This window comes from Colletotrichum higginsianum, chromosome 4, assembly GCF_001672515.1.
Source record: "Colletotrichum higginsianum IMI 349063 chromosome 4, whole genome shotgun sequence".
NCBI lineage: Eukaryota > Fungi > Ascomycota > Sordariomycetes > Glomerellales > Glomerellaceae > Colletotrichum > Colletotrichum higginsianum.
Window position 1 is genome coordinate 4398920 of NC_030957.1, and position 14930 is coordinate 4413849.

General features: G+C 55.3%; 4 protein-coding genes across 4 annotated transcripts; 1 reads left to right on the forward strand and 3 right to left on the reverse strand.

Annotated features, from left to right (window-relative positions):
• Positions 1–907: 907 nt before the first annotated feature.
• Positions 908–1228, reverse strand: CH63R_06632 (uncharacterized protein; the record flags this gene model as incomplete). The annotated part of the gene is made up of 1 exon (XM_018301607.1): positions 908–1228. The coding sequence occupies one exon, from the start codon at positions 1226–1228 to the stop codon at positions 908–910; it is 321 nt and encodes a 106-aa protein (XP_018159457.1).
• Positions 1229–1775: 547 nt separating this feature from the next.
• On the reverse strand, positions 1776–2760 carry CH63R_06633 (BZIP transcription factor; the record flags this gene model as incomplete). The annotated part of the gene is made up of 2 exons (XM_018301608.1): positions 1776–1900; positions 1953–2760. 2 exons carry the CDS (start codon positions 2758–2760, stop codon positions 1776–1778), a joined length of 933 nt encoding a protein of 310 aa, XP_018159458.1.
• Positions 2761–8478: 5718 nt separating this feature from the next.
• CH63R_06634 (Replication factor A protein 3) lies at positions 8479–9093 on the forward strand (the record flags this gene model as incomplete). The annotated part of the gene is made up of 3 exons (XM_018301609.1): positions 8479–8631; positions 8713–8815; positions 9023–9093. 3 exons carry the CDS (start codon positions 8479–8481, stop codon positions 9091–9093), a joined length of 327 nt encoding a protein of 108 aa, XP_018159459.1.
• An 890-nt stretch (positions 9094–9983) lies between these two features.
• On the reverse strand, positions 9984–10421 carry CH63R_06635 (RhoGAP domain-containing protein; the record flags this gene model as incomplete). The annotated part of the gene is made up of 1 exon (XM_018301610.1): positions 9984–10421. One exon carries the CDS (start codon positions 10419–10421, stop codon positions 9984–9986), a length of 438 nt encoding a protein of 145 aa, XP_018159460.1.
• Between the last annotated feature and the right edge of the window lie 4509 nt (positions 10422–14930).

Below are 14930 nucleotides of genomic sequence, written 5' to 3' on the forward strand. Positions count from 1 at the left end.
GGGCAAGCTAGTGTAGACTAGGTAACTATCCTCACATACAGCCAGACAACCTATCACCCAGCATTCAGGACCTGTGACGTAGATATGCTGTGGTCCGAGCCTCCTCCTCCTCCTCCGCCGCCTCCTCCGCCTCTTTAATCATCCTCCTCCCAAGCATCGTGTGTATCTCTCTACACTCTCTCGCGCGCTCCTCAACTTCAATCCGTTGCTCGGCCTTTCTTGAGCGGGTATCACCCATTGCTCTTCCTCCATTGCAAACTGGAGCCACGGCAACTTTTCGCGTCCCTTCCCCTTCTCCCGAGCGGACCTTAGCTGTGTTTGTCTGATAGGGGAAGGAGGGGGGGCAGGGGAGGGAGAAACGAAGAGACCTTCAAAGGGCCCGTACTGACGTAGTGCTAGGCCAAGCTTTCCCGCCCGCCGGACAGCCACGTCCCTTTGACGTTACCTTTGACGTTAGGTTGGGCAGTTTTGGGAAGTGGGAACGACCGCAACGCCCTCAGTCCCTTTTCGCTCCGTCTTTAACCCTCGACATCTTGCCCTCGACCCAACCCGACCCCTGAGCCTGGCGTTGTCTTTTTTTCCCTTTCTCTCCCCCGCTCTTTTTTCCCTTCCTCACTCATGCCGTTCCGCCAAGCTCCTGGGAACACCTTTCTCAAATCCTCCTCACCCTTCTTCGATATAACCCATCGGAGCATCGTCAGCTGGCCCTCGAAGCAACGCTGCCAGCCGTAGCTGAGACATGTTGTCTGGCTCTTGGGAAGCTTCCTTGCTTACCTATACTCGGACGGTTTCTAGAGCGGGCAAACTATCAGTAACGGACCCTTTTGAGAACCTCAATACAGTCAACTGGGCGATCTCGCCTAGCTCCACTACCCCTGGAGCCTGCCTTCGCACATGATATTCCATCTTAGAACCGACCGCCGAACACCTTGTCCTCCACGATCACGAACCGCGTACCCTTCGTCCACTTGGCGCCCGAAAAGTCGACCGTTACCGCCCCTTTGGTATCAGCCCTTCCCCGAGACGATGGAGTACCAGTACCGCTGTTGTGCCTGTGTTTTACCGTGTCGACGAGTCGAATTTCGAGATCCCGATCATGCGCACAACCGCCTCGAAGTCCAGCCACAAAACGCTCATCAACGATAAGCCCAATCTGCCGGTCTCTGTTAGCAAGCTTGTATTGTCCCTCACGTCCATCTGCGCGGTATAACACAGCAGCAAACGCCATATTGAAAAGACATCCACTACACTACATCCGAGCTGCAAGACGGAGACGCGCATCGGTTCGCTCAAATACTCGGGACGGTAATGGCACCCTGGTCCTTTGAAAAGAGCAGCCAGGCCGCACGACAGTTACCTCGCTCGCACCAGGATCACGTACCATCAGGCAAGCGACCATCAGTTAGTTCATTTGTCCTTTGGTTTTGATTATTTCGTGTCCGTTAGAATCCCACCCTGCTAGTCCGGCTTGTGGAATTTTCTGCCTCGAATGTGTGCAGCCACAACAGTTCAAGGGTATCTATCAGGCTGCAGTTCCGGTCCTGGCATTTCGGCTGGCCTCTAAAAAAAAAAGTCCGGCTGGCAATCATGATCCCCCCCCTTTCAAGTCATCGCTCAAAGGACTGCTGCGTCCCATAACCCAATCCCCAACTCCGAAATTGGAAAATTCACAACATTGGATGCGTCAAAATTTCGCAGCCACGTGGCTCGCTCGACGTCTTGGGTGCAGGCCTAGCTTCTCACGCTGGCTCATCCACCCCTCACTTCGAGGCGCCCTACGCCTGTTCGAATGCACTGTCTGGCATGTGGTCGTAGTTGATGTCTGCGCTGCTACCGGATCTCGAAGACATGGTCGTCATGGCGCGCTCAGAATGCGAGGGAGAAATTAGAGACATTTGGCCTGACGTCGGTCAACATCTCTAATTCCGCGTAGGGGGGATGGGCTTCCTTACTGTCAATCGACGGCATGTAGCTTCCCCCCATGCCAAGTGGCCTATCGCCAACCGCCCGGCTGGCGTCAAGACTCTGTTTCTTGACGCGGTCTGCGCTGATTTGAACAAAGCGTCGCGCTTCGTTCTCTAGCCACAGATTGATGTTTGGGTCGTTGCAGTTGGCGTGGGACATGAGCTCGTTCTTCATGCGCGTAACCTCATTCACCAGTCCATTGTATTCCATCTGCAGCTGGGCATGTTGGTTTTCCAACCCCTGCTTGGTTTCCTGCAAGTCAGAAACCCACTCCTTCTTCTTCTGCCGACACTTGCTTGCCGCAACCCGGTTCCTCTCGAGAAATTTGTCTCGTTTTCCGTCATTCTCGCCTTGCGCCGGCGCCTTGCTTTTCCTTCCCTTCTTCCTCGGCGGGCTGGCATCAGCGGGATCAGTTGTCCTACTCGACTTGGATGTCTGCGTTTGCATTGAAATGCTGGAATCAGCCCTCACGCTCGACTGAGAGGTTGACACAGACGGGACAATCGACAGTACTGGGCGGTCGTCAATATCTTCTTGTTTCGTGGCGTATTGCGAGTGGTAATTGTGGCCGTAGAGCGATAGCGGATTGGGGACCAGTGGACCCCAGGCGCTTGACACGGTCATGTAAGCCGACGGATCTTGCGACATGATGCCAGGCGGTGAGTCAATGTCTTCCGGGGGAGTGAAATGGAAAGAATCTGGATCTAGTTTCCGAGGATGATCGCTGGGGAATTCATCGTTAGTTGGTGTTGCAACATCAACCGCGTCACTGAAGAAGCTCGGAGGGGTGTTCATTGTCCAGGACAGGGAGCTCGCCGGGTTTGGAACCAGTGTTGATCTCAAAGTTCTGTTGGATTGATTCGTACCGGCTGGCTGGCAAAGTTGGGCTGGTGCAATACGAACGAATGCGTGTCGTGCGCTGAGCTACACAATGCACACGGTGTGAATTTGTCTCCTGCGTGTCGTAGCGGCCGAGACTGCTAGCTGGTTGCGCCGGAGCAGGTTCCGTGGCCGGCAGCAATCTTGTTCAGGCACTCTGAGAGGCGGCAGCGAAGCAAGGGCGAAGGGCGGAGGATGGGGTTCTGGCTCGAGGAGGCGACTGGTAAAAACCACAAAGCGAAGAGTCTGCTAGAGCCTCGGACCGATCACGACGCCTTCGTATACTTGGCGATGGATTAGACCTGAGACTCGTTGTGCGGCAAAACGTTGAGTGAGCGGAGAGGAGTAGATGTGGAATGGAGGTGTTGAATGCTCTCCTCAGGCGCGTGGGAGGTGTATCTCGATGCGATGAAAAGGGTTGACGGAACGAGCTTCGATGCTGATTGGTCAGTGTCTCGGTAGAACCATTGGAGAACTGGAGGGGGGGCTTTGGATGAGAGAAGACAGTAAGTGAAGACTGGGTGGGATCGGAAGGGTGACGGCTCGATGATGGCGGATGGAAGTGGACGGCGCAGTGGGGTCATCATTATCAAGAATAACTGAGTGTTCCCTGATGGTTGCGCCGAAACGGAGGGGCCGCAGTCAGATGGGGCAGCGTGGGTAGTCGCACAGGCATTGAGGCCAAGTGCGGGCGGATGGCATGCTCAGGGGAATGGAGCAATCGCCGCGGAAGCTGTGTTGGATGGAAACATCGCCGCTGGGTACAAACGGCAAGGCCGGAAGAGGGGGGGGGTGGTGGTGAAGAGAGACGCAGAGGATGCGGGCGAGAAACAAATGTAGCGCTGCTGCGGGGTTTCTCGAACGAAGGTTTGGAATCCGCTTACCGTTGGTTACAGACAGCTGATCGTGCACCGGTTGGGAATGGACGCCAACGACGATGGCAAAAGCTGTCAGGGCAGATGAAAGTGACGACACGATACGGTCGAGGGAGGCAGACGGACGAGCGAACGTTCCCTGACCAAAAACGGTACGGGAACGAGATAGTAGCGGGTCTGTCTCGGTCCCCGCGACAGCTCGTTTGGATTTCGGAGTGAGGCAGGCAGGGCGGTCGTGCTCGGTGCGTCAGAGGTGGAGAGTGGAACGGCCGGATGGAATCGAGTGCGAGATTGAGAGTGCTGGCTCAGCAGCGCGTCGTGTTTGCTGGAGTTCAGGATGGCTGCCAACGTCGTGGCAGGCTATAAACTGTCGTGTTGCCAAGAAGGAGGACGCAGCAACCTTCTGCCATGAGGCAAGGTAGGCAAGGTAAGCAAGGCAAGCAAGGATGCGGTGGTGGTGATGGTGGTGTGGGCTCTTGGAAGATAGTGCTTGCAGGGTGACGGGACAGGTATAGTTGCGGTCGACGCGCAAGGGAGGGTTTGACGGGAGGGCAAGGGCTGGATGGGGGAAGTTGGCAAGGAAAAGACGATCAAGGAAGGGTGGCTGAGTATGCGTGTGTGTTTGTTTGTGTGTGTGAGAAAGAGATCGCCGAGGTTTCTGCGTTGGAGGCAGGCAAGAACGACGAAGCTACCAATGGATTAGACAGTATCCGTATCGGAGTGTCCTCCGAGGGTCGATTCAGGCAGGCAACAAGCTCAATAAGTTGCGGCAAGTGGACCAGGGGACGCAATGAATCCAGACAGAAGTCGAGAGACCGGGCGTGGGCAGGCGGCAAGGTCGGCGATGCCTGTGACGGTAGGGACGGGGACGGGGACGAGGTGATGTTGTCGGGAATGTGGTGGTGGTGAATGCCCGGCCAAGGTGGAAAGAGAGGAGGGGGGGGCTTACACTTTGCCCATTATCTGAACTCGCTCCCCCGTTTCTAGCTTGTGTGCAGCTCTAGCTCGCCTGTGCCGCAGTTCAAGAGTTCATAGCTCGCAGCTTACCTAGGTAGCTCGTGTACTTGACTTCTGGGCCACCCGGGCATTCCTCTAGCACTGCACTGCGGGGTAGGTAGCTTACCCATTTCCCATCATGTTTGGCAGTGTGTCTCCTCCCAGTCTCAGTCTGCACAACACGCAGTGGGTGCAGCGTGGTATGTGTTTGTGTGTGTGTGTGTGTGTGCACCAAGCTTCATGCTCCCCTGATGGCTGAGGGGAATATGCGTGACACGCACACAGACCAGACCAGACTAGAATGGCTGGATGCCGGACTGTCTCCAAGTTTAAAGCACTTTCTTCCGTGCATTCCTCTCAGATCCCAACTCGGGACAGCATGCCTGCCCTCCGGATACCCTGCCGTAGGTGCGTTCCTTCCCCTTCCGGGTTTATCGTGGTGGGGTGGGGTTGCTCTGTCTTGGGGGCTAAGAAGTTGGCAGGAAGTTGGAAACGCTCTGACCACGTCCCTGTTTTTCGGACGAAACCCTCCGGGGGCTGTCAATTCAACAAACTTGACGCTGCTGATTGAGCCTAACTCCAGTGGCCTTTTCCCCTCTGCCTGTCAGGTCAAGCGCTCTCTCTCTATCTCTCTCTCTCCCTCTCCCTCTCTCTCTCTCTCTCTCTCTCACACACACACACAACAATCAACAATCAACAAACCGACTAAGATACGCCAACTTACAAAGCAAAGGCGGTCCAAACTTGGAGAGGTGCAGGACTGTCTTGTTGTTCGGCGTTGGATTGATGTTGGTGTGCCAGTGCGGTGCTACAGTCCAAGCTTTTGGGGCCTGCCAACCACAGAAAAGGCACAATCAGCGACGCTAGCGGTTCAGTCTGTGCGTTATCGTCCTATATACCTCACAAGCATACGGAGTCCTCGTAGTGTTCTCGTGTACCTAGTACCGAGCGCTTCGCGCTAGAGCCCATCGGACTCAAGACGACGAGAATGAGGTACTCCATCTCGCCTTACCCGTGAAGCCAAAAACCCCCCCCCCCCAAAAAAAAAAAAAAACCTGACCAGTTCGATGAGCACAGACCCGAAGAGCGGCTGTGGGAGGACACTGAGCACCTGCCCGGGACGGTTCAGGTTGCCCGCTGTACCTGTAAAATGATGAAAAATTGAAAATGGTGGAAAGGCAAGGGGGGTCAGACGGGTGATCGGCTGTGTCACTGGCCGCCCGGTAATCAAGCGAGGGGTATCCGTTCAGAGCTGTGTATTCCGTACAGGACATGGAGCTGAGTGTGCTTAGGTGACCGGAGTTTTTTCCCTTTGCCTTCCCATTGGTGCCCTTCCCTGCGCCTGCGCCTGCGTCTGCGTGGCAGCATGTAATGATGGAACTGACAGGCGCAGGGCGGCCGGGGGGGAACCCTCGGGAGCTAGGTAGGTAGGCAAGGCACCGGGTGGGGAAGAAGATGAGGGAGAGAGGGGCGGGGGCTGCCTGCTGCTCAAAACGGTTCCTCCATACAACGTAGGTATGCCCCACCATGAGAGCAAACCCCGGCAGATCCCGTACCAGCAGCTCGCCCTGCTTCAGGGGAGGGGGGGTTGCCGTGATGTGATGGTGCCCTCTGCCGACTGTCTCTATGTGGCTATAGACGATTGTCCACTGAGGCTCTGGCCCGTAAGCAACGAGATAACGATGCTACAGAGTACACGTGTAGATCGACGATGGCATGCGAACGACTCATTGCGTGATGTGATGGGGCCATGACTAGCATTGGGGCCCAGTTACCCGTATCTTGAGACAACCCCCAAGCACCAAGCACGACGTACGGCCCGAGGGCAACGAGGCAACTCTAAGCTCCCTCTCGTGCTCAACGGGAGTGCTCAGAACACCTGGCTGTAGGTGCAGGTTGCCAAGAGCACTGATACCCGGTCTGGACAAGAACGGCACTAGTGAAAGTCGGAATCTGGCCCGTCAACCGAGGAACGTATTGGCGCGATGGGCCAGCCGGCAACAACTTGGTAAACAGTTCGTGCTGCTTCGAACTTTCCAGAAGCCCTCCCTACTCACTACATGTGACATTGTTTCCAAGTGTCTTCGCCAATCTGGCCCCGGTCGGGTACTCCCTGCATCCAGTTGCTGCCCATCGTGGACCCTGAGACTGTTACCTAACCTCCTCCGCCCTCTTGGGCAATCACCGCCTGCTCAGGGCTCACCCCGTGCTACGACAGGGAGACGAGGCGCTTCTGAACGCATGCGACCATCCTGCTTTTTTCCAATGAAACGGTTTTGATTTTGTTTAGGAGTGTGACATCTTTAGGGGTCGAAGGGGTGTGTGGTGAACAGCACGGCGAGCAGTCATCCAAGTTGTATGCGGTCCGTCCACCGCCGACGTGAAGGTGGAGCCACTGTGCCGTCTCCATTCATCTCCGACTCATGTCCGGCTTTGATTCGGGTCCGGGACCCACCCACAAACGCAGTTGCGTCTCGATTGCCTGCCGCGTTCCAACATGCCTGGGTGGGTAGGTACGGACACAGCGGTACAAACTCCCAGGTTTTTTCCCGGTCAGCCCATGCACCATCGAGACCCATGCTTCCTGACATGGAAAGAGATTTCCTTAGCAGCCCAAAGCGAATCTCGACGCGTGTCAGGGGCTTGGGAAGGGCCCTTTGAAGATCTCATCTCGAGCGGCCGCTGGTCCTCCAGAAAATGAGGGTGTACGGTTGCTGCAGAGTATCCTGTATGTTTCTTCGTAGACACCTGATACTGACACATGTCATTGGGTGACAACAGGAATCAACATCGGGCCTTGTTGAGGTCGAGGAGCAGATCGTGGTTTGAGACGCCCGATCGAATAAGCCGTCTTCATCCACGGCGAACCCGTCGGAGGCAATCCGTCTTGCAACCAACAAAGTCTTCATTATGCAGGGCAGATCGAACGGGCTGGTCTCTTGCTACCTACTTTGTACATGTAGCCTTTTTTTTATCGCGAAGCGAGGCCCCATCACCCATGGCGGGATCTCACTGATCGACCAGAACCCGCATAATTCTACAAGGGGAAAAACCAGGCAGCGCGCCAGACATGACATCACTGCCATGCCAAGAACATGTGCCGAGAAAAGTCGAGCCTGTTACGTTACTGAGAGTGCCGAATCCACAAGGGACCACTCCCAGTGACGAACTCGGTCATCAAGCATTGGGTGGTGTGGTGGTGGCCTTGGGCCGGGCTTCCGAACCCCGAACCCCCAATAACAAATTGTCTGATCGGGCAGACACGTTCTGGGAGGAAAAAAAAACCGGCAGCCAAAAGTCAATTCACAGCGGCCGCGTCATGGTTCATATGGGGATCGGGGATCTTTCGTCCTCGCTCATGATGAGGAGACAAATGCATACCAAGCTAGCGTAGACGGTGAGGTGGGACACCGTTAATATAACGTTTTTGACTCTCCAAGAGCGGTGCGGATCGTACACAGGTATGTGAGTGGGGGCACAACTTCTGAAAGTAAATGTGTCACATGATGTGTCACCTGACAGCGCGACAGTTGGTGTGCGGGGGTGCTCCGAAAACGCGTCTCTCTCGGAGAGGGAGGCCCATCGTAACCAACTCCCTTCACACGACCCTCCGACGACAACCCGGCACCTGACCGTTCTATCGCACCAGCTTCCGAGGCCTGCTGACGCCACTTCATCCTCCAAAACAGACCTTTCGCGCACGATACACGTGCCAACGAGATAACCAAGTTTAACTTAACACCCCTCCGAAATCTCAAAAAAAATGGCCGAACCCACGTCCACCCCGCGCATCACGGCCCAGTACCTCGACAGCTACGTCGGCCGCAACGTCATGCTTGTCGGCAAGGTCCTGCAGCTGCGCGGGGACTCTGCCGTCCTCGATGCCGACGGCAACGTTACGGCCATCCTCAACCGCGTAAGTCTGCCTCCGACTTGAGTGATTCTGGGGGAGGGCCTCCCTTGGTCTTCGGGCAGATCCTAACCCTCGCCGCCACAGGATGTTCACCTCACCAATGGCAACGCTGCCCAGATCATCGGCAAAGTCAACCCCGATCTGTCCATCAAAGTGCTTAGCTCCCGTGATCTGGGACCCGATGTTGGTATGTACTCTCTTCGTCTGCCTCTCGGAAACCTCTGTCCTTGCCCCCCCCCCCCGACTGCCTATACCCGAGCAACTACACAGCCGCACCAAGCCCTTCTGTCCGATCCTCACCCCGATCGGTCACTTGCGCTCGCCCTATCTGAGCAATATTCTTCGCAAACAAGTCTAACTTTTCGTACCCCGCTAACCCGCCAACCCGATCCAGACTTCCAACTCGCCGCCGCCGTCGTCGAGGCGACACACCATCACAAGTCCCTCTTCGTCTTCGACAACTGACCGTCCCAGTCGTTGTGACGCGCGAAAGGGAGGTACAACCGGCTCGCCACCCCCGCGCCACACTTTGAGCATCTGTAGTCCGGCTGGTAGCGACGACAACCACGGCAAACGCCACTTCCCGGCCGGAGCCATCACCAACAGCCATCGCAGTGCGTCCCACCCAAGCAAACCCCACCCTCTCCCCGCCTATCGCATCCATCGTCGCACCCTCTTCAGTAGAGCAATCTTAGCCAGCAAAGACCACATCTCACCCAGAACCGCAAAACAAGCCATCCGAGCCGCACCTCTCGCACACAGCAATCCTATTCCAGTAGATCGCCGGATTTCACTGGGCAACTCGCTTTATCCATGCGCACCAGCGACTCACAGCCTAACGACACCAAGAAAGCCGCGAACGGGCTCGGGGACACGCGTGAGGGAAGAGATGGCAGCCATCACTAGCAAAGACCAAGACCACCGGGGCCAGGGATACAAATGGAGGGCTTTGTCGACAATTCGGAACAGCTGGGCGCCATCCTGGACGGCATCGGACGTATGGCCATCGGCACAGTGGGTATGCGAACAGATGAGGCTGGGAGGTGGAGGCTCAGCCGTGGTTTCGGGGGCGATATCACTTAGGGGTCCTCGAACACGCGCTCCCTTTGCCACAAGACACGAGGACCGATCCATGTCCGCCTCTTTTTGCCGTTTCATGGGTATCGATGACAGCTTGATGGAAAAGCTCTGCAAACCAAGTTTTTTAGTGATATGTGTCAAGTCCATATTGACAGACTGTGCCTTACTTAATCTCTACACGCACACGATCTTGTGTGCATTACTTGGCTGACTTCGCGCCCCTCCCTCCCAATATCCTGATACCTGCCGGGCCCCATGGTCCCTCGGGCCAATATTCAAATTTCGTCATCCGCCAATAACTCCTGTGCGGCCTCCCAAACTTCGAGTAGAGCTGTCTCCGTCAACACCAGCGGCGACTGCGCATCATGTGCAATCGACTGGCCGCCCCAGACGGCGCCGGCCCGGCCGTCGTCCCACCATGCTGCAGCCCCGCCATCGCTGCTCCTGGGCCCGTCCAACCCCTTCATCGCCCTTTTTATCCTCTCCGTAACGACCTCTCCGTCCTCTGTGCCCATCGTTCCAATGCTGCTTCGCTCACTCTGTGAGGCCCTACTGGCATCGTTTTGCGCGTCTCCCCCCTTGATCCCCCGAAGTTTGCGAGTGAAGCGTTCGAGAGCCGACACACGCTTCTCTGCCGCCTCGGCGCGGGCTTTCCACGTGGCACACTCGCGTTTAGCCGCTCGCAATTGTTCACTGAGTGTTCCAATATCCATGTTCTCTCTTGTTTCTAGTTGACGACGCAAAGAGAGGCTCTCCTCCTTTTTGGCATTTAGCTGCCTCTGGAGTCTGCAAATTTGGGTGTGGAGCACGGAATTGGTAGTAGGGCTTGCAGCTCTCCCGGGAACAACGTCTGGGTTGAGATGGTTGACTGATGGAGTAGAAGACGGGCGGAGAAATGCGACATGCTGTGCGATGGGAGGCTGCTCGGCAGGTCGTGTCATTGTGCTAAGATTGACCAACGGTCTGTCATCGTCCAGAGTCGGGACCTTGAGCAGAGGTGCCTGGTGCTTTGGGTAATGGAGTGTCGGTCGGAGTTGGGTAAATGATGGCGTTAATAGACGCGGAACAGACTCTAGGCCATGAACTGAGAAAGACTTATTCACAGAGCTAGTGCTGATGTCGCTGGCAGTGTGCATATGATGGCTTGCCGGGTTCGAGTCTCTGCTTGGGATTCGGGAGCGCTGGCTGGGTTCATTTTCGAAAACCCCCAAGACCGTAGCAGGAGGTTCCGGAATCTTGGGAGGCGGCGTGTCGATCCTCAGTCGAGAGAGGCCAAAGGATGCCTCACTTGGACGTGAGTGACGAGAGGCCGTCGGAGAAGACGGATATGACGACTCCTTGGAGGCTACTTCGAACATTGCCGCCATGGCTTTCACACCAACTGGCTTCGAAGTAGATCCTTGGGAAGGAGTTAACTTTCCATAGCTTCCATCGTACGGCCGTGATGGTGTTTTAGCAGGCCGCAAGCTTGATGCTCGAGATCGTAGTCCAACCTCCTCCGCCATGGATGCTACGCTTTGGGGCCTTGAAGGGGTTGATTGATACGGGGAAAACCGGGGCCCCCTCAGAACGAATCCTTCCTCATCAATGCGAGACTGCTGTGATAGTTTCTTGACTGCCTGGTTGTTTGTATTCTGCTGATTGAGGAGGTGGGAAAGCGCTTCGAGATCGAGGTCAACCGAGGGCGTTGTACCCTGCTGTGCCTTCGAGATATCATTCCTTATTACTTGTGAGCCAGCTGATGGTACCTTGCTCTTGGCAGTAAATTCCTTCGGTGTGATCTGAATAGAGCCTATGGTTTCAGACCCCTGGTCGAGCTCTACACTTCGCCTCGGGGTGTGTAGAGGAATCTTTCGACTTGACATGCTCTCAACCGGTGTCGTGTGCTCCGTATGACTGACAGCCAATGGTATCGCATCTTGACTTGTATCTCGCCTGTACTTTCCTTGAGATATGAGTTTGGCGAAATCACTATCGGCGTGCTTTGTACTTGTCTTAGGCATAGAATTGCGCTGCTCGCGCGCCGCATTTTTCGTTGTTGGGGCCGTGGGAAAGACTGTCGAAAGGCTGTGCATGCGTGGGCTTACCATATCAAGTGATGTACTCCTTGGGTTGAATGTCCGAGTCGTGAGACTACCCGAGCTCGAAACTTGTCCCCGGTCGCTGCCAACGAGTCGACGGAGAGCCGAGGAAACGAGTCCAGTAGTCTTCCGCCTAGCTTCCTGGGAAGAATTCTCTGAGACCTGGCCCCTCCCAGACTTGGCTTGTTCCTCGGAGTGAGTATCATTTCTAGAGCTTGTGGCAGATGACTGCAGCCTGCCTACCACCCCTAGTGTCTGTCTTGATGACCCCCTTTCTGGCACTGTCTCCTCCGACACACTAGGGCCCCCAATTGAAGGTTGGTCACGATTCCCCGGAGGTACTCGAGTCTCTTGGATGTATTTTCTGTCCTTTTCAGCGGCGAGGGATGGTAGATCAAGGCTTCCACGAGGCGTTTGCTGGCCTCTAACAGGGCTTGGTTGTGAGTTTTGTGGCATGCCCTGGGGCCCGCATGTCAGGCTCTTCTCGGGTGTCTGCGTGACCGTCGAGGCGTTGTTCGTGTTTGCTGTGGTCGGCTGCCCCCCAACACTTGTAGTATGTGCTGAGCCCTCTTCTGCCGTCGGCGATAACGGGTTGAGAGGTTGACGCGTAGACAATCTGTTGGAAGATGTTGAGTGGGGCATTTTTGGCCGAAGCCTTCTGACAAAGAGCACTTCATTCATATTCCCAGTAGTTTTCGACGTTGACGTCCCTCCGCTTCCTAGCGCAAATAAGCCTGTGTAGCCGCGAGGGGCCGGGGTACATTTTCAACTTACTTGGCGCTGGTGTAGGAGTCGTAGGCGATGGTGATCTCTCTCGATCGAAAGAAGTGGCTGGCGATGATCTATTGCTTTTCCACCCTTTGGGAAGGCCGATGGTGAAAGACTCAGAATTCGATGATCGAAGAAACTTCCGGCGGTTCGGGCTCTCTAAATCCTGGCTCGATCTGGTCAAAATCGATAAGCTTTTCAAGTTCCGGACTACCTCTCGCCAGTTGGTGATGATCATTTCAGCGATGTCGTTCGCCACGTGAATTTTATCGACAGATAAAGGGTCTGTGCCGCATTGTGTTGCGTTCTTGAGCTGCCGTTCTTTCTTGAGTCGCGGTGGAGTGAGAGGAAAGAGCAACAGCCCCGAAGATGGCGTTGCAAGCCTCATTGTATAAGAGTCCAGCAGATCACTGACGAGAAGCGGCCCAAACACAATCCCTAGAGCTGTGTATCCCATCAGGTCTGAGGTCGGGAGTGGCCGACCCTGCTCATCCTCCCGAGCCGCCGTTTCGGCAGCGCGACCGATCAGGGAGAGGAGGCCAAATACAGCACATATCAGCTCTCGACGATAAAGGGACTCGACAGTCCCGATAGCTAGCGCGATAAGCCGAGCACGAAGTTTGGTCTCTTTGGTACGGCTAAGCTCGGGCTCTTTCCTAAGCTGGCTGTGGATGGCTACCATCGCGTCGAAAAGCGAGAGAGAGCCCAGGATGCCGCCTGGGAGTACGGACAGAAACTTCTTGAAGGCTGAAGCTACATCTTGAGCTCCAGTATTGATGTGAAGTGGCAAGGTAGGACACCGGATCGTACCGGTGATCTCCTCTCCCGCCTTTTCGTAGCAGTAATAGTCGAAGATTGCGTTGACGATGCGGGCCGATCCGGGAATGCGGAAGACACCGCGTGTGGCAGGGCCTAGTACAGGTTTAATTAGAAAAGTCCTTCTGCGGCTTCTATTCTTTCTGGTGGCCTGGCATACCATATTGGGCCAAGTACTGAGCGGTGGCCCGGAAACAAGTTGGCAGTACAAGCGAGCCAGGAGCATAGTCAGGAGGGAGGTAAAGGAGACATTTGCCGCTCAGGCGAACCATTGTTTGCAGATCGAGCGATACGGGTTCTGGTTTTCGAGAATGGACCAGATGTAGGGCGATATCACTGACGCTTCTCCTGTGCCGGACAGCCCCTGGAGGACCTTGTGAACTGGATTGCTGTCCTGAAGAAGCTGAACGAAGCATCCGAGACCACCACCGGCGTTTTTCGGCCATGAAAACTGGCGTATGGGATCGCTGATCTCCTTAGCAACGGTCCGACACAAGCAGAAGAAGACACTTACATCTCTCTTGAAGTCTTCGGTGACGAGCACTCGGATTCCGTGCTATTGAAAAATGTTAATTAATGCTCTTTTGCAGGGTTTGATACTGCCGGGCAGGCTTGCAGCGGAATTGAAATTAGCATGTACCTTCTTGGCCAGCCGGTTGTACTCTTGGACAAATTTTGGACGATCTCGAACCTCATCCGTGTCTGGAAATATGGCCAGGTCCCCCATCGACGAAGTCCATGTTGCGCTGCTCGGGAGGGCCCTGCTTCGTCGTCCCTCCCTGTTGTTCAAGGCTGGCAAGGTGTTTGAGTGCGCGACTGGCTGTCGATTGATATTGCTGGCTTCCACAGATGCCATTGAGGTTGCGATGGGTAGCCGAGGAGGCATAGTACTGGACGGAGCCGTGCTGATGATTTGACTCGCGAGGGTCCTGGCCTCGGGATCTCGAGACACGGTAGAGGATAAAGATGGTTCATTGTTGTTGTTATAAGACTGCATTGGAGGGAAGAGCTGAGAGGAGCGGACCAAAATCGTAGTGTACGAGCGAGGCGTCCGATGACGATGCTCGAATTCGAAGCCGAAGGAACCAAAACTTCAACAAGAGAGGGTTTGCGTAGTGGTGCGAAGGATTGGGAATTCGTTGGCGCGCAGTCGCTGCGTCAGTCGACCTCATGGGAAGACAGCAGCGCACCTGCCGTACCGAACTTGATCAGATGAGGCGTAAGTAGGTAGGTACTCATATACCCAAGTGAAGAACAAGCGAGCACCTGCCTCCCGCCACCGGCCCGGTAATTTGATGTCGTTCACCTCAACTAATCTAGATGCCTAGGCATGTTTGTAATCTTCACCGTCGTCCATCAGGGGACTGTCTGACTGCCTGACCGTCTGTCTGTCTGTCTGTTTGCATGCCTGCTTGAGCGTGGCCACTGTTGACGCCCATCGTCTCAACATTATCCAGCGTCCGGCCACTACAGCGAGTCAACATTTCGCAGAAGAACAGTGGCCAAGGGTCGGTCATGCTGGTCATGTTGGGCATGTTATCATTTCGTAATGCATCG